The sequence below is a fragment of the Corvus kubaryi genome, unplaced genomic scaffold (assembly GCF_017639235.1).
Source record: "Corvus kubaryi isolate FWS band 111438036 unplaced genomic scaffold, C.kubaryi_AGA036_p1.0 37193, whole genome shotgun sequence".
In the NCBI taxonomy this organism is placed as follows: Eukaryota; Metazoa; Chordata; class Aves; order Passeriformes; family Corvidae; genus Corvus; species Corvus kubaryi.
This window is the reverse complement of record NW_024581055.1, coordinates 615,834-639,333: the sequence shown is the minus strand read 5'-3', so window position 1 is coordinate 639,333 and position 23,500 is coordinate 615,834. Positions and strand designations below refer to the sequence as shown.

General features: G+C 51.1%; 1 protein-coding gene across 10 annotated transcripts in view; it reads left to right on the top strand.

Moving 5' to 3' along the window:
• Window positions 1-23,500, top strand: part of MAP4 (microtubule associated protein 4) — a 152,512-nt gene that overhangs the window by 87,617 nt on the left and 41,395 nt on the right. For 8 of the 10 annotated variants that reach the window (XM_042022284.1, XM_042022279.1, XM_042022285.1 and 5 more), the window contains 9 exons: window positions 1,776-1,889; window positions 5,268-5,378; window positions 5,842-5,970; window positions 6,635-6,709; window positions 8,019-8,159; window positions 10,094-10,930; window positions 11,863-12,006; window positions 12,720-12,866; window positions 13,913-18,232. In XM_042022284.1, coding sequence (XP_041878218.1) covers window positions 1,776-1,889; window positions 5,268-5,378; window positions 5,842-5,970; window positions 6,635-6,709; window positions 8,019-8,159; window positions 10,094-10,930; window positions 11,863-12,006; window positions 12,720-12,866; window positions 13,913-18,232 — 6,018 coding nt within the window. The remainder of the gene's footprint in view (window positions 1-1,775; window positions 1,890-5,267; window positions 5,379-5,841; window positions 5,971-6,634; window positions 6,710-8,018; window positions 8,160-10,093; window positions 10,931-11,862; window positions 12,007-12,719; window positions 12,867-13,912; window positions 18,233-23,500) is intronic. The other 2 variants (XM_042022282.1, XM_042022287.1) reach the window with 2 other exon arrangements.

The window sequence follows — 23,500 nt, the reverse complement described above, 5'->3', positions numbered from 1 at the left end:
CACACACACAATGTCACACACACACACACAATGTCACACACACACAGTGTCACACACACACAGTGTCACACACACACACACAATGTCACACACACACAATGTCACACACACACAGTGTCACACACACAATGTCACACACACACAGTGTCACACACACACAGTGTCACACGGCCCTGAGCTCACAGGGGCCACACCCCGGGGCCACAGCGGCGTTTGGAGCTCCAGGGCCTGTCTGGAAGTAATATTCCGATTTGTTATATTAATCATTACTCATATTCATTTTTATTCATATGTATTTATCTGTTTATATACATATATATTTATATTCATATTCATATGTCAGTGTGTCTATAAATTAAAAATATATAGAATGATATATAATTTATAATTTACATCTATTTATAAATATATAAAAATTATATAATGTATAAAAATATAATATAAACCACATGAAAATATATAAATGATACAGTATAAAATATATATTGCAATATATATATTAGATAATATAACATGCATGAAAACATAAAATATAAAGTATAGATTATATAGATAGTATATATGCTATATAATTTATATATAGCATATATATACTTATATATTACATATATATACATACATATATACTTATATATTACATTTATTTAGAACATATATAAATTTTGCAATATATTATTGTGGAATGTATTATCATTTCACTTATTGTTTAAATTATAATTAAATTAATATGATTAATGATATGATGAATTAGAAGTAATATTTAAAATTCACCCCTAGTCAGAGGCTTGGACATGTTTCAAGTTCCAAGGAATCCCCCCCTGCTCTTCTAAACCCGAACTCTCTGAGCGATTGTTGAACCCACTGATGATTTGTACTGGTGGCTGTTCCTTGTTTAATGATGTAAAACAAACCCCAAACCCCACAAAAGCCATTTTTCATCTCATTCTTTCTCAATCACTTTATTATTATTATTATTAGTAGTAGTAGTAGTAGTAGTAGAGTTTTTGGAGTTGGATCTCTGCCCGCCTTGCTGTGAGCTCCCAGCCTGCCGGGCACCTCCAGGCTGTTGCTTTTACAGAGCAGGGTCATGTTTTTAATGAATTCTTCCCTTCTGCTCCCTCTGTGCCTTACCATTGGGGTTGTTTTTATTAACTGCAGTTTTGCACTGAATTAAGGGTTGTAGTCAGGGGTATTTTGTGATGAATTTCCTCTCCTGAGCTCCAGGCTTGCAGGTGTTGCAGCCTAAGTGAAGGTAAAAATACTGAAAGCACGAAGAGATGTATTGGCAGGAGAGCAGAGAATGTTGTACTGGGGGTGAGAGAAGGAGTCACTGTAAATATTTCTGCGTTTCTTTCCAGAGGAAACTGGAGCCAGTTTAAAACTCTAATGTCTACAGAAGAGTTGACAAATTCAGGCCTCCTTAAAATGAAAATAAAGCTAAAAGTCATTAGTCTGGGTATTGTTTTTGAGCCTTTCCACTGAGTTTGTCCTGTTTAAAGCTTCAGGACTTATGGTTTTGTTTCTTTTGTACAACTGGAGCACTTTCATGTGCGTCCTTTCTTGATCTTATATATGCATCAGGACACAGAAATCCCCATTATTCTGTGGCTTGTATTTGAAGAGCTACAGTAAAAAATGAATATTATGGTCTCTGATTTGGCTGCCAGTCCTTCTTACCTGGGGATGTCACATCCCAGTGTCACATGGTGCAGCGATCCATTTAAAATATTTTAATGTTTGGCTTTTGACTGGGTGGTTTTCTTCTCCCGTGTCAGTATTCCCAGGAGAAATCATGGATGAGGAGATGTCCTACAAAGAGTTCCTGGATCGCAACGACTCCTGGTCAGCAGAGGAGAGGGACCTGTGCTTCAAACCCATGGACATGGCTGGTAGGATGGCTCAGGGGCCTGGAGCATCCCTGATCTTAGCAGCTGGGGGACCTCGTGGATTCCTGGCTGGAGTTCATTCTCATCCATTCTTGGCTCCATCCCTGTGGGGGCTTCTGCTCCCCTGCCTTTGACACCCCTGGGTTCCCCGGGCTCGGGGCCGGGCCCAGCCCTGCTCAGTGGCTTCATTTGGGATCTGGGTGGGGCTGTGCAGTGAACCCTCTGTGAGCCATGGCCAGCACTGAGATGGGTGGGATGTGGGATGTGGGATGTGGATCTGCTGGAGGGCAGGAAGGCTCCACAGGGGGATCTGGACAGGCTGGATCTGTGGGCTGAGGCCAGCAGGGTGAGGGTCAGCCAGGCCAAGAGCCAGGTCCTGCCCTCAGCGCTCTGTAACCTCATGGAGCGCTCCAGGCTGGGGCAGAGGGGCTGGAATCCTGGGAAAGGCCCTGGGGGTGCTGTGCCAGCTGCTGGACACGAGCCCAGCTGTGCCCAGGTGGGCAAGGGGCCGATGGCCCCTGGGCTGTGCCAGCCCCAGTGTGGGCAGAGCCCCAGGGCAGGGACTGTCCCCTGTGCTGGCCCTGCTGAGGGACCCCCTGGAATCCTGGGGGCAGCTCTGGGTCCCTCCTGACAGGAGAAACCTTGAGGGCTGGAGCGTGTCCAGGGCAGGGAACGGAGCTGGGAAGGGGCTGGAGCCCCAGGAGTGGCTGAGGGAGCTGGGAAAGGGGCTCAGCCTGGAGCAAAGGAGGCTCAGGGGGGACCTTGTGGCTCTGCACAAGTCCCTGACAGGAGGGGGCAGCCGGGGGGGTCGGGCTCTGCTGGCAGGGAACAGGGACAGGAGGAGAGGGAACGGCCTCAGGCTGGGCCAGGGCAGGCTCGGGTTGAATATTGGGAGCATTTCTTCACTGAAAGAGTGGTTAAGTGTTGGAAGGGGCTGCCCAGGGGCAGGGGTGGAGTCCCCTCCCTGGAAGTGTCCAAAACCCAAGCAGACACAGCATTTTGTGATGTCTTTTGGGGGTATTTGGTCAAAAAATGGAGCTGATGATCTTGGAGGTCTTTTCCAACCCCAATAATTCTGGGATTCTACGCCAGGAGCAGTTTTGAGGGACTCCCACAGCTGAGCTGCTGTGAGAACTGTGGGTTTCAGTGCAAACCTCCCCATACCCATCCCTCTGGACTGCAGCGTCCCCAGGCTCCGGGCAGTGCCCATCCCTCTGTCACACCCTGCCCTGCAGTGCAGCTCGGGCTGTCCCCGCAGCCTCGGCAGCTGCTGATGCTCCTGAAAATGAGCTGGACCTTGTGAAACCCGACCCCACAAACTGATACACTTTCACCCAGCAGCTTCCCCTCAATTTGCTCACTTTTTTCCCCTCACTCTTTGAAATTAAATTGCTTGCTGGCTCCAGGAGCACCTGGGAAATGTGTGTCCTGCCCAGCTTACCCCAGGCAATCAACCTGGAAAGATACAGGATGGAATTTCTCTTTTTAATATATTTTTGAGTACTGTAGGCCTGCTTAGTGCATGATTTTCTTACTGTCTGAATCTCTGTAAGAGATTCTGTGAAGAACTGATACGTTTTTACAAGGGTAGGGAATGATTCAGGGAAGAACTGGAAGAGCCACAGGTTTGTTGGGTTTTCCTCCTGTTGCCATGTGGGTGCAGGAACGGGGCATTGATGTCATTATGCTCAAGAGCCAGATGTCAAATTCATTAATTAGGAACAATTTACATACCTGACTCATCACCCAGTGTTCTTTTGGCCTGAATAATGTGAATTTTTTGGTTTATTTGCTGCATGAAACCACATTTCTTTAGGTTTCATGTCCTTGGAGTGTCTTGCACACCTGTACAGGCTCCACATAAAGTTCAGGATCAAAGAGTTCCCTGTGTTGATATAAATGAGATTGTTTAGAGTTCCCATAATGGAGCAGAGGGATCAGAGGGCACAGAGCAGCTTTAAGGACTTGTCAAAAGGAGAAAAATGGGAACATCAGACTCAGAGGAGTCTGTGGGTTTATTCAATATTTAAATAATTTCCATCCACTCTTTGGAAAATGGGAGGATGATTTCCCTCCCAAGGAGAGGATTCTCTGGCCAGTGGTGTAAAGGATCTCCTGACCACCATCCCTGTAACAATCCTTGCTCCTTGGGGAGAAACAGGGGAAATTCCAGCCCTCCCACTTCTCCCCTTTTCCCTCTGGAGCAGAGATGGGGTTTGCCCAGAGATCTGTTGCCCATTTTTTCCCTATCATCCAACTGCTGGGCAAGGAGGGAACATCAGCAGGATCTCTTTTAGTTTTAAACTTGTTTCAGTCATGATCTTTTTTTCTTTTTTCCCTTGGTTTTGGGGTTGATTTTTTAATTGGGAAGAAGGCAGTTGTTCAGGCCTGGCAATACTGTTCTAAACAGCTTGAAATCAAAGTATTCTGCTCGTTGCTCCGAGGCAAGATGTTGTCTTGGCATCTCAAATAACCTGACAGGTTTATGAAGGAATTCACTCAGCTCACCTGATCTTGACATCCCAGCACACATGGGAGCACCTCAGGCTGGGCTGTCAGCCCTGCAGGGAGCACATCTGGCATGAAAATGAGCCACAGCCCTCAATCAAATCCCTCTGAACTGGGTCTAACTGGAGGAAATCCGAGTGTCTGGAAATAGGGTGTTCACCTGGAGAAGGGAAGGACACAGGGAGAGCTCAGAGCCCCTTGCAGGGCCCGAAGGGGCTCCAGGAGAGCTGCAGAGGGACTGGGGACAAGGCCTGGAGGGACAGGATACAGGGAATGGCTTCCCAGTGCCAGAGGGCAGGGGTGGAAGGGACCTTAAAGCTCATCCCATTCCAGCCCTGCCGTGGGCAGGGACACCTTCTGCTATCCCAGATTGCTCCAAGCCCCATCCAGCCTGGCCTTGGACACTGCCAGTGATGGGACAGTCTGCTTGGGACACTGGGAAATGTTTTAGTTTCCCAGTAACTTGGTTAAAACACCAGTCCATCACCCCGGTTCATACTGGGATGCAGTTCCTGGCTGGGAGAGCTCAGAGGTCCCACACCTTTCCCTGCTCTGGGCTGAGCTGGGCCCTTGTCCTGACTCAGGTTCCCGGGATGTGTCCATCAGGGCAGAAGCAGCTGATTCCTCCTGGAGGGGAGGGCACAGTTCCTCCAGGATCAGCCGTGATGCCCTTTCCCCAGGAATCAGCCTGAGCAGCTGAGTGTTACTTTGGGTGTAAATTCTCATTGGGAAGGTGTTTGCTCCTGGTAAATGATCCCAAAAGCAGCTTTTCCTCGGAAGTGCAGCGTTGGGATCTGGTGCATCTTCATCCTCTTGTTTCAATAACGTTCTCATCCCCTGTGTGCTGACACTGCCTGGTTGTGTCCCTGCCAGACCCCTTCAGCATCCACAGAGGGGAGAACCTGCCGGATTTGTCCTTCCCTACGGACATGAAGAACGTGCCGCTGTTCCCGGGCCACGCCGATGCTTCCAGGGACATCCTTGGTGAGCTCCTGCTGAACACCCCTCTCCAGCTGCCAGCTGGGGAGTTTCCTCTCTTGCCTTTCATGTACTGAAAATTAAGGTTGTACATTCACAAGGCTTTTTTCCTGCTCTTGTTGTCGTGGCTAAAACCCGGATACTCAGGAACTGTTTCCACAAAGTGCTCTTGAGGATTTGAACTCTTGGATTATTGTATTAATATTGGATTATTCAGGGATTACCAGCAGGAATTCATGGGAGCAGAAACAGAAAGCCAAAGGAAATGATTTGCCTGTGTTTACTCTCTTACACCTTGTCAGAAAGTTCTGTAAAATACAGAATCAATGCTTTATGAGGCAGAGCTAACATTTGATGCAGATTTATCTGAGCTGCTGCTGAGCAGAACAGTCCAAGTGTGGTAGGACTTGAAATTTAGGAGAGGAGTCATTAGGGCTGGTGATTAACAAAAGGTTTTTTATTTCCTTAGCTCCACATGGATCCATGATGGGACCTGAACAGCCTTTCCTGGGGTCCCTGTATTCCCCTGCAGAGGCTCTGGACCCATCAGCCTTCATTGGCCTGGAGTCAGGCACAGAATTCCTGCCAGGAAAAGCAGGTGAGAAGCAAATGTTTTCTCTTACTGGCCGGGTTTGGAGGGTTTGCAGCTGGAAAATCCCAGTTTATGAGTCCTAAAGAATCTTGGTGGGGAGTTGATACATAAAATGAGTCAAGATTAGAAAGTTTCCTGTTGGCATTGACAGCTCTTGGTTCAGGGGGAATGTTCTGGTGTGAGGCCCTGGCACAGGGTGCCCAGAGCAGCTGTGGCTGCCCCTGGATCCCTGGCAGTGCCCAAGGCTGGACAGGGGCTGGGAGCAGCCTGGGGTAGCAGAAGATGTCCCTGCCCATGAGATGAGCTTTAAGGTCCCTTCCAACCCAGACAAGTCTGGAATTACATCAGGAGATCACAGGATGGTTGAGGTTGGAAGGGAACTTTCCCAACCCCCCTGCTCAGGCAGGGCCACCCAGAGCCACTTGCCGCAGGAGAACTGAGGAAAGAAACTCCACTTTTGGGTCCTGGGGTCAGTGCAGGGTATAACTCTTGTCTGAGGGGAGCTTTCACTCCCAGTAATTGTGGAAGACCAGGATGTTCTGGGGCCTCTTAGAGGGAACTGAAAAGTTCCCTGAGGATGAACTCCCAAACCAGCAGAGTCAGGACCTTCCAGTGGGGAAGTAAAAGCCCTGTGGGGTCAGGCTGGACTCAGTGTGTTTGTTTCCCACAGCACCTGAAGAATACTGGATGGGAGCTCAGCAGGACATGAAGGGACCAGATACCTCCTTCTTTGTTGAGCCACCAGGTAAAAACAGTTTTGGGTTGATCTGCAGGAAGTGTTGGTAGAGAGCTCCTGAGCAGCAGAACCAGCTCCTCTCCTCGTCTGCCTCCTCAAGGGACACGAGGCTGTGACAGAGCCACTGGGACCTGAGCAAGGACAGCACTGTTTCTGCTGCTCACACCAGTTCAGAATGGAAATCTTTGAGGGGTGGGAATGGCTTCAAACTGAAAAAGAGTTGGGCTAGATGGGATATTGGGAAGGAATTCCTCCCTGTAGCACAGGGTGCCCAGAGCAGCTGTGGCTGCCCCTGGATCCCTGGCAGTGCCCAAGGCCAGGTTGGACACTGGGGCTTGGAGCAGCCTGGGACAGTGGGAGGTGTCCCTGCCCATGGCAGGGGTGGCACTGGGTGATCCTTAAGGTCCCTTCCCACCCAAACCTTTCTGGGATTTTACAATTATCTTTAGATTCTGGTCACAGTTAAATCTTTGGAGCTCTACTGGGACGTTATCCCATTGGGAATTTGTGTGTATTATAAAACATGGGATCTTTATTTCTGTGAAGAAGCTGAGAACAGTTTAACCCTGCTCCAGGGTAGAAAATGTTTCTGGAGCTGGGGGTGGGACTGGGAGGGTTTGTAACACAACAACACTCCCCAACTTTGCCACTTCTCCCGGGATTCAGGAGTTTTCCTGGGTGCTGCACACATGACTTTCCTGAGAGTGGGCAATAAAAGCCGATTCTCTCTGAGCTGCTGGGGAAGCTAAGGGGGAGTTCCCTCCCCAGGGTGGCTGAGGTGATGCCTTAAGAGGCCTCTTAGACACAGAGACTGGACAGGAGTAAAAGAATAAAATAGGTATTTATTTGAAAGGCCTTCAAAGGTACCCCCTGGGAGCCACAGGCTGCTGCCAAAAATGGACCCCAAGATGGACAGCAGGTCACCAGTCCTTTACACCTTTATAGGTTTGGTTCATTTGCATAGCAGGGTTACTCTTCCAATTAAAGCCTCAGTTGAATTATGTCATTTCCCCTCCCATGGCCCCCCTCAGAGGCTCTTTGGGTTTATACTTTTTGGCCTAGGATGGTCTGGGTGACCTTGGAGAGCAGGCCCGGAGAGGCTTTGTTATGTCTGCCCAGCAGAAGTGAGCAGAAATTAGCAAGCGACAAGAAACCCCAGAGTCACACTCTAAGCACTACAGAACCAGGCAAATAGAAAAGTTAAAACCCAGGCATCAGAGGCACCACCTCGGGCGTGTCCCCCACATGCCAGCAGCTCCAGGGAGCAGCCGTGTGCCCAGGCCTTTCCAGGCGCTCATTCCAGCCCTCTGTGTCCCAGTGCCCCCCGCAGCCACAGAGGCCATAAGGACGAGCCTGCCCGAGAGCCCGACGGCAGCAGCGCCTGCCAGCGCTCCTGCTGCAGCCGCAGCGTCGCCAGCAGAGGCTGCAGCCACCGATGGACCAAAGGGGGCAGCGCCAGGTAAATCCCTGCGGCCTGAAGGGTGGTGGGGAAACACGGAACTGCCTCTCCTGAGGGAAGCACAGCAAGGTGTCAGCAGATCCTGCTGTGCCTGCAGGCGTGGGGCGCCTGAGGGAGAAGCAGCAAATCTGCTCAGGTGTGTCCCAGTCCAGGAGCTGATTCCATGAATCTTCGCTGTCTCCACGTTTTAGCTCCAGGAAAATCCTGAGGACGTGGTTACAGCATAGAGCCAGGGAAGGGTTTAGGCTGGAAAAGCCCTCTGAGATCACCGAGTCCGGCCCTTCCCCAGCAGTGCCAAGGCCACCCCTGACCCATGGCCCCAAGTGTCAGATCTATACACAAGTACCTTTAAACCTGTCCTTTTGAAAGACTCTATTTAAAAAAAAAACATTTTTAACATATTTATACCCAGACTCCTAGTGCCAGTCATTGTCCAGTTTCCTCAGGCTTTATCCCACTCATTTCCATAATTCTCCAAGGACCATCCATACTGCTTTTAATATCTATTTATTTACAGTCTTATTCATGTGTAAAATCACAATCTTTACGTTTTCTTTTGGAGAAGACCATGAAATCATCACTTAAAAAACCCACAACAAAGTCAAACCCAAATGAGGACTGGTGCATGATGGATCCTTTTGGTTTAGGTTCACTAAAATATTTATCTAAATGGATCCTTAAGTACCATTTTAAAAGGGACCTTTGCCATTTTCCTATTTCTTTCTGACTTCAGTTTAAGTCCCTAATTTAGATTTAATACATTTTCCATTGGTTGGAGAGGATATTTTTAGATGTGACTCAAAAAATCAGTAGAAATGTTATTTCTTGGTCATCAGCAATAGATGGGAGATGTTCAGGGCACTGAGCTGCAGGACACAGAGGGTGGGCAGAGCTTGGGGCTGTCGAGATGAGGAGCTGCAGAAGAGAAATCCAGTGCTCCTGGCACTGATAATTTGGAAAAGCTTGCCTCTGGACAGCTGAAACATTAAACAAAACCTGACTGAATAAAACCTCCTTGAAGGGGATTTTAGGCAAATAGGAGCTTAAAAGCAGAGGTTTGATTGTGCTGTGAAGTGACAAATGTTGGTTTGGAACTACCAGCTCAGTGTTAGGAGATAACGTGTGAAAAATGAACGAGGCCAGTTTGAAGGAATAGAGGGAATTTGGGATTTGTGGGAGGATTTTTGTGTCAGGAGTGCCAGAGCTCCAGCTCGAGCACCAAAGGCCCCCCACCAGCACAAACCATGTTTACAGTGAAGTGTGTGGCTTTGGAGTGTGTCAGGACTTACCCTGCTTGTGGAAAACCTGCTGGGCTCGCTTGCACGGGTGATTCTGCATTTTCTGTGTCCTGCAGTAGAGGGAAAAACAGATTTCCCAGGGAAGCTGAGGCTGCCCCATCCCTGGAAGTGTTCCAGGCCAGGTTGGAGCAACCTGGGATAGCGGGAGGTGTCCCTGCCCCTGACAAGGAAGTGCAGCTGGAACTGGGACATCTTTAAGGTCCCTTCCAACCCAAACCATGCTGGGACTCCGTGAAAGCCGCTCGCTGTGATTCCTGTCTGGGTTCTGCTGGAATGTGCTCCTGGCAGCAGATGCAGCAGCTCTGGCCCTTTGCCAGCTGTGTGGCATCAGGGAGGTTTTGGACAGAAACAATCCATCCTTGGCTGCTGTGGGCTGGGAGCAGATGGGAGCCCTGCTGCAGTGAGGGATGCAGACAGGGCACGTGGGGCTGCAGGAGGAAAAGCTCCTGGATGCATCCAGGAGTGACCCAAGGGCTGGAACAACGGGAGTGCACTGCTGGCAGCGGGGAGGAAGTGGTGCTGAGAGACAAGAGGAGACACAGGGAGTGAACCCTGTGTCCTCCCCAGCCAGAAAGCAGCAGCTCAGGTGTTTCTGTTGTGTTTTTCCCTGATTTGTGTGCCTGTGTTCCCGGGCAGGTGCAGCCTCTGTTCCCGCTCCCGACGCCGCGTCCCTTCCCACAGAAAAGGCCGGGGCTGTCCACGCCGGAGACACCAAACCTCCCCAAGCTCCAGAGGCTGGAGTTGCTCCTTCAGCAGCAGCCAACCCTTTCCAGGCCACGGATGTGGGGTTTTCTCCTGCACCTGAAGCCAGCCCTCCCAAAGGTGTCAATGACGTGTCCGCCCCGGGGACAGAGCTCGGCTTTGCCCCGGCAGCAGATGCTGGATCCCACCACGGGGTGGATTTGGGGTTTGCTCCAGCAGCAGATACGGAATCCCACCAGACCATGGATTTGGGGTTTGCTCCAGCAGCAGATATGGAATCCCACCAGACCATGGATTTGGGGTTTGCCCCAGCAGCAGATATGGAATCCAACCATGCCATGGGTTTGGGGTTTGCCCCAGCAGCAGATATGGAATCCAACCATGCCATGGGTTTGGGGTTTGCCCCAGCAGCAGATATAGAATCCCACCGTGCCATGGATTTGGGGTTTGCCCCAGCAGCAGATGCAGAACCTCACCACACCTTGGATTTGGGATTTGCTCCAGCAGCGGATGACAAAGCTCAGCACGTTATGGGCTCTGAGTTTGGCCCAGCAGCAGATGCAGAGTTTGCCCCAGCACCAGAAGTCAACCATCACCATGCTCTGGATTCTGAGTTTGCTCCTGTGGCTCCAGCCAAGCCTCTCCCTGCTGTGGATCCCGGGAATGTGTCAGTGGAAGCTCAGCCTGTCCCTGCAGCTGCCCCCAGGATTGCTGTGTCTGAGGAGCTGCTGACATCCGAGGCTGCCCTTCAGCAAGACAAGTCCCCTGCAGGTGAGTGTGCCCAAATCCCAGAATCCCACTCATGGATAATTCAGGTTGGAAAAGGCCTCTGAGGTCAGCGAGCCCAGCGTTGATTGGCTTTGGGTGAAGCACCTTGAGGAGAGCTCAGCTCTGCTCTCAGGACACACAGGAAATGCTTCACGGGGATTCTTCATTTACAGAACATAAAACTGGAGTTTTTTCATGATTTTTAAATTTTCATTGGGCATTCTTAGCAGTGCTGAGTGGTTTAAGGACAGCCATGGAGATGTGTTGGCTCATCCCTGCTGGTGCTCGGCTTTGTGTCACCACCACCCTCAGCTCTCACTGGAACCTCCCAAATCCTGTAGGACACAGAGTTTGCCAACAGAGGTTCTTGAAAACAATTTCTGAAGAGACTGAAAGGCTTAGTTGATGATTTTGGGACCTTTCCTTGGGGTGGCTGTAGGTGTTGGAGTGCTGGGAAGGGCGTTTGGTTTTCCATGTGGAGGTTTGCTGTGCCGTGTGGATTTCTCCAGGGACTCCATCCCTCCGGAGAGAAAACTGCTCTCCAAAATTATATCCATTTTATATTTCTATTACTAAAATGCAGCAAATAGTCTCGGGCAGAGGCAGGATGGGTTGGCTGTGGATGGGGTTGGAGTGAGATTTTTTTTCTTCTAATACTCTTTAGGTTAATGATGGGGATAAATTTCAAGAGAGAAGTTTTAACCAAAAAAAACCCCACTAGAATGTAGTGACTGAGAGGCCCAGGTGGGTGAATGAAGGAGGAAGTGCAAGACAATATAGGAAGGTAGAAAGATCCTAAAAATCAGGTTTTGAAAATGAGGAAACCCTTTAGTTCCGTGCGGAAGATAAAAACTGGTAAGGGAGCGATTTTTATCTTATTTCATCTGATCTAAATTTAAACCCAGGAATTTTTGCTCTTTACATTGCATTTGCAGAAGCAACAGCAAAGGTGGAAGCAGAATCCAAAGTCCCAGAAGTTTGTGTGGATCACTCAGAGAAGATGAAGGACAGGAAACCTCCCCCCAGCCCCCCGGACGAGCACCTTCCTGGGAAAACCAACCACCACCTGGAGCCAGCAGGTGGGAGATGCAGCCCTGAGCAGAGCTGGGCTCCTCCTGCCCCACACAGGCACTGCCCTGCTGCCCTCAGCAGAGGAGAGGCACCAAATTGGAATCCCAAGCAGGTTTTTAGTGTGTGCTGACACGGGGCTGTCATTCACAGAACTTGTCCTTTTCTTCCTCATGCACAGTTGTTGTACCAATGTCTGTCATCATTTTCCTTTCTATTTAAAATTTAAATAAAATTAATTACAGAGAGAGCTGCTCTCCCATGTAATTATGCCTTACAAATTAAAACTGGGTATAATTATGCAGAGTGAGGAATGTTTTAGTGTCTGTGTGAATGTATTGTAAGGTATAGATGAATACAAGATGATCAGCATTAGCCAGGGACTCCAGGCTGATAATGGAGTTCATTCTGGGTTTGAATTCCCAGTGGGAAGCTGGGATAGTCTGAATTGGGTTGATTACAAAGAGGGAAAAAACCCAAACAAGCCCTCACCCTGTGCTTAAGCCCTGAAACAGCCCCTGCTTCGTGTTCTGCCCCACCTTGGCATGTGCAAAACATAACAGTGCTGCTGAAATGGGATTGTGAGGAGATGACACAGCCATGTCTCATAAACTGCATTCCTGTTAAACACAAAATTAACCCCTTCCCAAGGGCTGGGGTTTGCCTGCGGCCTGCCTGTACTCCTGAGACCTGAAGCTTTCTGTTCCTGTCTTTCATGTTCCAGCTGAAGCAAAAGGAGCACTAGAAAATAAAGACCTTCCAGAAAAATCTGCTCCTGCTGAGGATGGGGAGACACAAAAGGAGGAAGCTGAGCACAACCACGTCCCACATGCGGAACCTCAGGAGGGGAAGACCCCGCAGGAGCCCACAGGTAGGACATAAATCATTATACAAAACGCCATTTCCTCGTGGAAATCTCCTCTGGGAACTCTTGACCTTCTGCTCCTGGCTGTGGGGCCACCTGGGCAAGCAGAAATGTCTTTGTGTGGCTCTCAGAGTTCCTGGTGCTGGGCTCAGCCTTCCCCTGGATCCCTGCCCTCTCCAAGGCTCCTTTCTCTCCATATTCAAACTAGAAGCCCAAATCCGTGTGCTCTGAGTGCTTTATCCCTGGGACTGGCTCACAGCTGTGCTGGAGGATTGCAGAGCTCCTCCTCTCTCTGCCATCAGCACTGCCTTTTATTTTGGTATTAAAAAGGACCGTTAATTCTTACGAGGATATTCCCAGTGAGGCTCTCCTTCCCAATCGAGCTGTGTAACTGCCAAAGGAAGATGTGATTTCCTCCTGCTCCACTGACCCAGCCTCCAGAGGAGCTGGTGTTGCTCACACTTGGTGTGGAGGAGGATTTGTGGGCCAGGGTTAAGTGACAAATGGCTGCTCCTCTCCTCAAACTCAGCTGAGGGATCCCCAGGGACACAGCAGGTGACCTTGGGACAGAGGTTCTGCCTCCCACTGCTTCCACCCTGGGTGCTGGGGAAACTTGGCTCTCCTGCCCCCATCTCTCTTCCCATCTTCCCACTAAACTTCTGTTTTCCCACTCTGGAAGGATGCCAGCTAGAGATATAAAAAGGCTCTCTCTGATCTTGTCTTGCTGAGACAAAATGGATCCTTAATGCATTTTTAAAAAGCAATGGCATGTCCTTACAAGAACTGGTGCTTTTTGGTGGGGTAAGAGCCTGTGTCAGACTTGTGTTTCTGTAGCACTGATGTGTGCATTTGGGGTAGATTACACAGGTGTTGGGGTAAATACCTACCCCAGCCCTCCTGGGGTGTCTCTGGTGTGGTGCCAGTGCTGGGAAATGCTGCACATCTAACCATGGCCTGTTTGAGAGGGCTGCCATCACATAGAGATACATTTATTATTTCTTTTATCAAGCAAATAGTGGCCTTGATGTTTGAGCAGGCTTCCTGTATTCCAGGTCTTCCCACTGCACAAGTCAGGCAAGCTCCCAAATCCAGGGACCGCGGGTTTGGCAGAGCAAAACCTGCCCCAGTGCCTCTCACAGATGTGCCAGAGGAGCATCCTGTAGGTCTCCCGCAGCAGAAGAGTCCTGAGCCCAAAGCAGACCCCTGTTCCACAGTGGAGCTTGGCTGTGGTGCTGGAACATCCCCTCGCTTTAGGGTTCCACACAGAAAGGCCACCAGTGTCCCCACGGAGCCTGTGGAGAGCTGCAGAGATCCCTCCCGGGAGAACTGGGATTTGGAAGGTGCCATTGTGAAGAAAAAGAAAAAGAAACCAAAACAGAGGAGAAACCAGCTGCCGAGAGGGATGGAGTTCTGGGATGAGAAGGGAACAGCCTCCAGAGCTGCCAGGAGCGCTCCCTTTGGGCTGGAGTGGCAGAGCCCTGACGTGTGCCCCGCAACGCCCGCAGCTCGCGGGGAGCTGGCCCCAGGAGGCAGAGCTCTGGATGTGCCAAAGGATGCTAAAATAACAACTGGGACTCATATCCTGGATGAGCAAAATGCCTTCCCCGTGCCAGCCCCAGGACAGCAGGCCCCAAAATCCGGTGTGTTGGATGCCAAACGCAGGGAGGAAGTGAAGGCAGAGGGAATGAGAGATGGCAGCTGGATCCTGGAATCTAAAGGCACAACCAAAGAGGTTCCCTCGCAGCAGGTGGGGGAATCTGCTACAGCAAAGGGACCCACCAAGCCCACGGAGAGAGATTTTCCCAATAAAAATGAGAAGAGGGAGGATAAGGAGTCAAAAGGTGCTGACCTGACGGTCAATCTGAGCAAAACAGAAACTCCCTTAGAGACCAAACCTTTGGAATTGCCCCTTTCCCATAAAAATAAGGAGCCTAAAACCCCATCTCCAGGGTGGGAAGCAGCCAGTGACTCTGTCCATCAGCCTTCCCTGGAAGCAGCAGCCAAGAAAAACTGGGAAGAAAGCAAAGGGCTTGAAAAGGAATCCCCCAAACAGCCTCAACTGGAGGCTGCAGCCATGGAGGACAAGCTCCCTGTGGAGCCAAAGGTAGCTGGAGAAACTAAAACAGGGTCAGAGGGAGGACTGAAGACCCCAACAGATGCTCCTGGAGCTCCTGTTGCAGCCTTAGTTCCACCAAAAGCTGGGGAGGTTCCAGCTGTGCAGGACAGAAGGGCCGAGGGTGTTCCCGATGCTCCCAAGCATCCCACCCCTGGCGAGGCAGGGGGCAGGGGGATGGCAGCAGATTCCCCAGATCCAAACAAAGGGAAAGGATTCACTGCTTCAGAGCAGCAGGCTGGAAAAGATCCCAGCTTTACACCCGGGATGGACAGGCCTAAAAAAAAGCGCAGTGAAGGGAAAGGCAAAAGAATTAAAAGCTTCTCGGAGCAGATGATGCTCTCAGAGGATGGAGGCAAATTCACTGATGGAGGGAGGACGGATGAGGCTGGAAAAGAGGCAGCTTATCTCGAAAATGGCCAGGGTGTTGCTGCCAGAGGACACCCATCAGCCAGCACTGCACAGGCCTGGCCTGCAGACAAGCCCAAAAAAAGAGGCAGCGATGGAAGGAGCAAAAAAGGGGAAAGAAGCTTTTTCCAGCAGCCTTTCCTTGAGAATAAGATGGATGCAGGGAGTTTTCCTGAGGTAGTTGATAAGGTGAAGGAGGGGAGTGGTAAGGGCAGAGAGGAGGGCTGTGGCCCTGCTGGGGGCTTGCAGGAAAACGCAGCTAAAGCGCAAAGGCCAATTGAGCTGGGAATGGAGAAACCGAAAGAAAATATTGGGAAAGGTGAAATAGCTGATTTGGGAGCTTTAGACCAAGCTTTGCTGCTGGAGAAGAGCAGAGAGGAAGCCAAAAATCCTGCTCTGGCTGCCACCATCAGCCCAACAAAACAGGGGGATTTGGCTGGGAAGGGCAGAGAGGCCAGAGGTGCTGCCGGCGAATCTGCCGGGCTCAGCTCGGATGTGACAGCGCTGGCAGAGAAACCCAGGAAGAGGAGCAGTGATGGGAGGAGGAAACAGCCTGAGAAAAGTCCCTCCGGGCAGGCAGCTGTCCTGGGTGCTGGGGGGGAAAGCAGCCAGGAGCAGGTGGCTGGAAGCAGGAAGGAAATGAGCTTGGATGAGGAGAAGGGGTCTGGTTTGCAAAGAGAGAGTCTGGCAGAGGAGCTGGGGAAGCCCGAAATCCAGAGTGGCACTGGAAGCTTCTCTGAGCAGCCAAATCTTTCAGGCCATAAAACAGAGACTTCCGAGCCAGAAATAGGCAGTGCTAAAGAAACTTGGCCCATGAGTAAAGGGAAGGAAGCAGATAAATGCCAACCTCCCCCAGAGCACAGGGCAGGGATGCACAGTCCCACCAGGGAACTGGGGGTGGACAAGCCCAAGAGTAAAAGCAGAGATGGGAAGGGCAAAAAGGCTGAGCACAGTCCTGAGCTGGGGCCAGGTGACATCCCTGCAGTGGGACAAGTCCAACAAACTCAGTCTGAGAAGGGCAAAGAGAATTGCAGGACTCCAGCAGCACTGCTGGGTCACCTGCCTGATCCTGCCAAGGCACAGGCTCCTGCTGTGTCTCTGGAGCCAGGGAAATCACACATGGGTGGTGAAGAGAAGCACAAAAAGGGAGAGCCTGACCCACAGCAGCTTTTTCTGCTGGAGCATAAAGCAGGAGCAGGGGTGTTCCCTCCTCCTGGCCTGGAGATCGGGGACAAACCTGAGGCAGGAGGTGCCAGTCCTTGCAGCAGGAATAAAAGTCCTATTCCAGAGCATCCAGCAGTGTCAGATCCCAGCCTGGCCCCAGTCACTGAGAGATCTAAAAAGAGGGGTTATGATGGAAGCAGTAAAAAGGCTAAAAATGCCTCCAGGCATTCTGTTCCTCTAGAGGCGAAACCAGACGGGAGTGAAGCACAGCCTCCCGTGGGATCTGGGCTGGAATGTGGGCTGGAAGACACAGATTTTGTAGATGAAAACAGAAATATTAAAAACTTTCCCATTGGCCCTCAAAGGCTTTGGAATAATAAAGGAAATGACTTCAAATGTGTGGCTCAGACCACAGCAGGTGGCCCTGGTGACGTGGGTGATGCTCCCTGCAGCCTCCCAAAGCAAAGGGATGGTGGTGCAGGGACTGGGGGCCTTCCACCACCTCCTCCTCCTCCTCCTCCTCCTCCTCCTCTGGAAGCAGTGGCAGAGAAAAGCAGCAAAGAGCCTAGACCTGGTGCTAAGGAGATGCAGACCCAGAAATCTCGTGAGCAGCCCATCAATCTGGGACACAAAGAACCTGGCAAAGAGATCTCACAGAAAGATGGGAAAAGCATAGAGGCTGCTTCCCAGGATGGTCAGTCCAAGGACAAAAGTCACCTTTCCCCCGTGGCAAAGGTGGATGATAAAGAAATAAAACCCACCGATAAAAAGCACAACACGGCCAAGGCTCCCCCAGAGCTTCCTCACGAGGTGCCAGATCCAAAACACAGAGCAGCCTCTGGAGCTGCTGAAGGGACGGGGGGACCAGAGGCCACCGTGTCCTGTGCACAGAAGGGCACAGGGGGCATTTCCCCAGCCCCTGCAGCCGTGTGCCAGGCTGTGCCAGGAGCTGGCATGGACAGGAAAGCTGGAGAGGCTGAGCCGGGCGGCGGCACGAGGAGCAAGCAGAGCTCACCCCAAGAGGGGGGCACTGAGCCTGAGGCTGCTGGGTCACATGGCACAGCTGCCCAAACTACCCAAAAATGGCCCAAAGAGAGCAAAAAAGATCCCTCTCAGCCTGCAGAGGAGGGCCCTGCTTGTGCTGGCGAGGCTCTCCTGAAGGATGCTCCTCATGGTGGGGAGGCTCTGCTGAGGGACGCTCCGGTGTCAAAGTCTGAGGCAGATAAACCTCAAGGCACAGCCAAAGAAAAGGATTCTCAAGCCAAAACCAAAGAAAAGGATTCTCAAGACACAAATAAAGAAAGAGAAACTCAAGAAACAACTAAAGAAAAGGGACCTCAAGAAATAACTAAAGAAAAGGAATCCCAAGACACAGCCAAAGAAAAGGAATCCCAAGACACGAGTAAAGAAGAGGAATCTCAGGACACAGCTAAAGAAAAGGAGTCTCAAGAGATAACTAAAGAAAAGGAATCCCAAGCCCCAAGTAAAGAAACAGAAGAGGAATGTGAGCAGAAAGCTGTGAAAGAGGCAAAGAAAGACAGAGTGAAGGCAGCAGAGCAGCTCAAGGGCTACATGAGACCCACCAAGGCCCGAGGGGTGCCAGCCCTGGCGGCCAGGCCTGCCCCGGCCAGAGCCGTCCCCCGGCAGCCGAGAGCGGCCGCAGCGGCGCGGCCCCGGCCGGACCGAGGTGTGTGAGTGTGCCCAGGGAGCCCGGCAGCAATCCCGGGCTGCTGAGTGTCCCTGCCTTGGCATGAGCCCGAGTGGTCATCCCAGCGTGGCATGAGGGGTGTGTGCTGCTCGGACGGGGCTGCTGGTGCTGCTTGCCTGGCTCACGGTGCTAATTGCCAAAGTTCAGAGCGCTGGCAGCTCGCTCCGAGTTCCAGAGCTCTGCACTGGGTTTGAGCCCATCCAGATTGAGTTGTACAAATATTGTGGGGTATTGGAGTGACTTTTGGGTGTGAAGCTGCGTTGGCTTCTTGTCACCTGAGCCTTGCCCTGTGCTGTGACAGTGGTCCCCGTGACCCTGCTCAGGGATGGAGGATTCCAGCGGCAGGGAATGTTCTGGGGCTCTGTTGTTTGCAGGGTTTGGGTTCATCCCACCTCACACCAACTGCATCCCCTTTTCCTCCTGCAGTTGGTTTGGCTTAAGCCTCCTGGAGCCACTTCCTCCACAAAATGTGTTTCCTTCTGGAATCAAAACCTTTTCCAAAGCAGCTCTAACAAAACAATGGTGGGACTGATGTAAATGTTGAGACGTTATTCCTCTGTGGAGACTTTGGATGGGCTGGTCAGCATCCAGGGCTGGGCCACCCTGGCTGTCCTCCAGGGAACAAGGTCCCTGTGCTCATAGGAAATGAGCTGGAATTCATCCCATAGAACTGAATCAAGTTCTTAGAAATTTTGAAATATGGCTAGAGATGAAATTACAAATATTCTTGTACTTGTGCTCATTCTAAAGCTCCCTCAGAAAGAGCTGACATCTCTGTGAACCCCACTCTGCCGAGATGGGCCAGGAAGTTTATCCCTGCCCTCAGGTGCTCTCCATTTTTGCCTTGTCATCAGGCATGAAAGTTTGTTCCTGTTCTGCGGAGTTTCTTGCTGCCAGTTTGCATGATGCAGCCACTAACTCACCAGACCCTGAGCTCCAGAGTGCCTTAACATGCTGCTCAGGTTTTTGAGAGGTTTTGTAATTTTAATGAGTGTTGCATAACCTGAAGTAGTTCTATTTTAGTGGAAGTGGTGTTCTCTGCATGAACTTGTGCCTGCAGAAGTGATGCTCTTTGGTGCATGATGCAACAGAACAAAGGGAAAGCTGAAGGCAGCATCTTTTACAAATCCAACATTTCTTCAAAGCCTTTCCATTGTCTGCCAGGAGTTTTTGAAAGAAAAGCTCCTCCTGAATATCTTGCACAGGTAACCGTGCACGGATTGGAGGAGTCCTGGCTCAGAGTAGCACTGCAGCCTGTGAGTAAGTTGGCACATACTTCACACCTGGAAGTTGTCCTGACCTGAGTTTTCTCAGGGCTTTGATAGCATTCCATTGCTTCCACCCTTTCAACACTGTGGTAGATTCAACAGTTGGTTTGTTGGGGTTTTTAAGAGGAGCTCAGCAGGACCAGCTCTGATCCCCCCGAAGTGTGCTGTTCACTGCCCAGGCTCCCCAGGGAATGGGCACAGCTCCAACCTTGCCAGAGCTCCAGGAGCATTTGGACAGTGCTCTCAGGCACAGGGTGGGGTTGTTGGGGTGTCTGTGCAGGGCCAGGGCTTGGATCCTTGTGGGTCCCTCCCAGCTCAGGAGCTTCCATGGTTCCATGACTGAACTTGTTTTGGAACTCTTGGTGCCGTGTTCCCACAGCAGTTTGAGGTGCTTTGCCATCCCAGAATCCTAGGATCATTAAGGTTGGAGTCATGTGCCCAATCTCCACCTTGTCCCCAGAGCACTGAGTGCCTGGCCAGGCCTTCCTGGGACACCTCCAGGGCTGGGGACTCCAAACCTCCCTGGGCAGCCCCTTCCCAGACATCCAGATCCGTGACCAAGGCTTTTATATCCCTTTCCATCCGTGCCTGGCCCTTCATGGAACAGCTGTTCCACGAGCTGCAAACACCCACAAAGCCTGGCTGAATCCCTCAGTTGGCACAAGTGGTGTGGAAGTGCCTGGGGCAGATCGGAGGCCGGAGCAGGGAATTCGCGCATCAGTCGCACCCAGCTGAGCCCAGGAATCGGTGAAGGGAAAGGTGCTGAGATCCCTGGCTGTGGTGAATGTGCTTGTTTACTGACAGGGAATGAGGGAATTGTTCAGCTTGGAGAAGTCCAGCCATTAACCCCAGCACTGCCAAGGCACCACTGAACCACGTTCCCCAGTGCCACATCCACACAATCTTGGACCATTTCCAGGGCTGGTGATTGCAGCACGTCCCTGGGCAGAGCTGCAGGGATCCAGGAGATCACTGTAGAAGTCCAGACGTCACATGGACTGTGTGTCCCCTCCATGTGCCTCTTTGTGCTCCTGTTATGTCACAGTTGGATGCTCAGGGGTTTTGGATTTTTAGCTGTTGCCACACCTTGGCCAGCAGCTCACCCGTGACTGTCAGGCAGGACTGGGAGGCTCATACCCCACACCCGATATCCAACAGGATCCTGGAATGGCTTGGGTTGGGAGGGACCTTAAGGATGACCCAGTGCCACCCCTGCCATGGGCAGGGACACCTCCCACTGTCCCAGGCTGCTCCCAGCCCCAATGTCCAACCTGGCCTTGGGCACTGCCAGGGATCCAGGGGCAGCCCCAGCTGCTCTGGGCACCCTGTGCCAGGGCCTGCCCACCCTCCCAGGGAACAATTCCCAATTCCCAATCTCCCATCCATCCCTGCCCTCTGGCACTGGGAAGCCATTCCCCATGTCCTGTCCCTCCATGCCTTGTCCCCAGTCCCTCTCCATCTTTCTTGTTTCCTTCCCCTGGTGGGCAGGCAGTGATTTACTCCCAGATTAAGGCATTTTGGAGGATCTCCTGCTAAAGTTCAGTGATGAAATCTCTTTAGCCAGGCTCCCATGTCCTACACTGTGTGTTCCAGGATAACAGGATGCTTCCCTAAAAACATCAGCTCCTGTCTGTGCTGCTAAATAGGTCCCAGCGTTGTGATACAGCTCCCTCGGGAGTCATGGCAACTGTGATGCTGCAGATTCCTCTCTCTGACGGAAGTTGGATCCATCTCCTGTAAATTAGGCCTTGCACACTTCTGTAATTTTATTTTTTTTCTATTTTTGACTGTGCAGCTTAAGGAACGTTGGCTATGAGGCTGATCATGCAATTTGAATTTAATCCCTTATCCCTGCTTCGGGTTTATTTCAGCTTCTCATTGTTGTTGTTGCCATTGGAAGAACTGCCCCAGAGTCTCCTGGAAAATTATTTTATACCTTTTAATGTCAGGAGGCAGCTGAGCTGATAACAGAAACACAACAGGCATTATCAGCCTTTACAGTGTGACTGAACCTTTGTGTTGCCTCTTGCGTGAATTAAAACTCAAACTGGGAATTAGAGATGACAAGCAGGGTCCTAAATTCTGTACTTCCAAGGGGGTGCCTTGGCTGGGTGAGGGGGGAAATGATGGAAGGTTTTCACTCAGCCAGGGTTGGGCTGCTGGATTCCAATGTGCTGCCGGCATCCCCCTTCCCTCTGTTCCTCAGGCTCTGTTTCAAAGGGACACTTGCAAAAGATATTTTTGTCTTCAATCTGTCCTTGAAGAATAGTCAATTTAAAAAAAAGAAATTAATTTGTTTCGGTGTTTGGGGGCTGTATCCTCTTATGGAATTTGATTTGCATAAGCTGTTCAGCCCAGGGCCAGCTCAGGTCCCTGACGCTGTGGGCAGGGAGCTCATTGCACAACCACCCTGTGGTGCAGACAGTCTGCTCCTGAATTACTGCCCCACATGGGGGGCTGGGGGGCCTGCTGGAGTGGTCATCTCATGCCTGGATCCCTCTTTCCCTCCCATCCATCCCCATCCCTGTGGCTGCCTCCTGTCCCCAGCCTGTGCCAGGCTGTCGTGCTGCCCATTGCCACAGTCACCCTGTGGGATGCAGGGCAGATTTCTCAACAGTTTGTGTGCCAACCAAATACATTTAAAAGCAAGAAATGCCCATCCCTGTTTAATGACAGGATTTGCTTTGCTTTTACAGCCACAATGAAGCTCTTGCTGTAAATATTCTCTTTTCCTGCCTGGTTTCCATTGTTGTAAGTGGGTCTAGCATTTGCACAGTAACCTTTCATTCATATCATGTTTGTAGTTCTCCTGTGGGACCCCAAACTGTAATTGGGTTTGTCTGACAAGAGTTCATCAGCTGATTAACGTTGTGTTAATCAGGGCAGAGGATGAAGGATGTGCAAGCGCAGCCAGTCATCCTGAGATCATCAGCACAGATGCAGTCGTGGTGGAGGAACTCATAATAACAGAGGGGCTCTAATAATGCTTTTGAAATGCTCAGTGTCATCATATTGCAGCTTGCTCATTAATTAAAGACCTGTTAATTATCCCAGTGGGGTGTGTGAGGGAACTGAACCCCACACGGTGTCACCAGCCAGTTCCTGTCAGTGTTACATGGATTTGTGAGGAGACCTTGGCCATGAGCTGCTTTCCCTGCCTCTGGCCCTGGTGAGTTTGGTTCAGCTTGAACAGAAGGTTTTGTGGAGGTGTTGGTTCTGTCCCTGGCTAAAAGCTGAGCTGAGCTGAGCTGAGCTTACAGGGTGTTTTTCCAGAGGTGCAGCTCTGCAGTGCTGGGTGCTCAGGGGCCTCTGATCCAGCAGGATCACAGAATCCCAGATGGTTTGGGTTGGAAGGGACCTCAGGATTATCCCATTCCACACCCTGCCATGGCAGGGACACCTCCCACTGTCCCAGGCTGCTCCCAGCCCCAGTGTCCAGCCTGGCCTTGGGCACTGCCAGGGATCCAGGGGCAGCCCCAGCTGCTCTGGGCACCCTGTGCCAGGGCCTGCCCACCCTCCCAGCCAGGAATTCCTTCCCAAGATCCCATCTAAATCCACTCTCCTTGTCCTGTCCCATCCTGTAGCTCTGTGTTCTTTCAAGGATTACCCAAACCAGCTGTATCCCAGTGCAGATGCCCCAGTTTTTCCCCAGCTGGTTTCCCACCCCGTTCCACCAGCTCCTGGTTTCTCTCCAGCTGGACGCTGCTGTGCCCATCCCCTCTCCCCCTTGGAGCTGGCACCCACCGTCCTTGGCCGCGGCTTCCTGAGGTTGATTTCCTTCCTTTATTTTATATATCCTTGACACTCGGATTTTCAAGAAAAGCTGGGAGCGAAACAAATCCACTTCTGGCTGCAGATTCTGCCAGGCTGAGACTGCTGACCACATTTCCGTAGTGGTGCTGTTTAACTTGCAGGGGAAATCTGAATTCCAAGCCTCTTTTCTTGGCTGATGTTGCCAGTCTGTGGCTTGTGCATCATT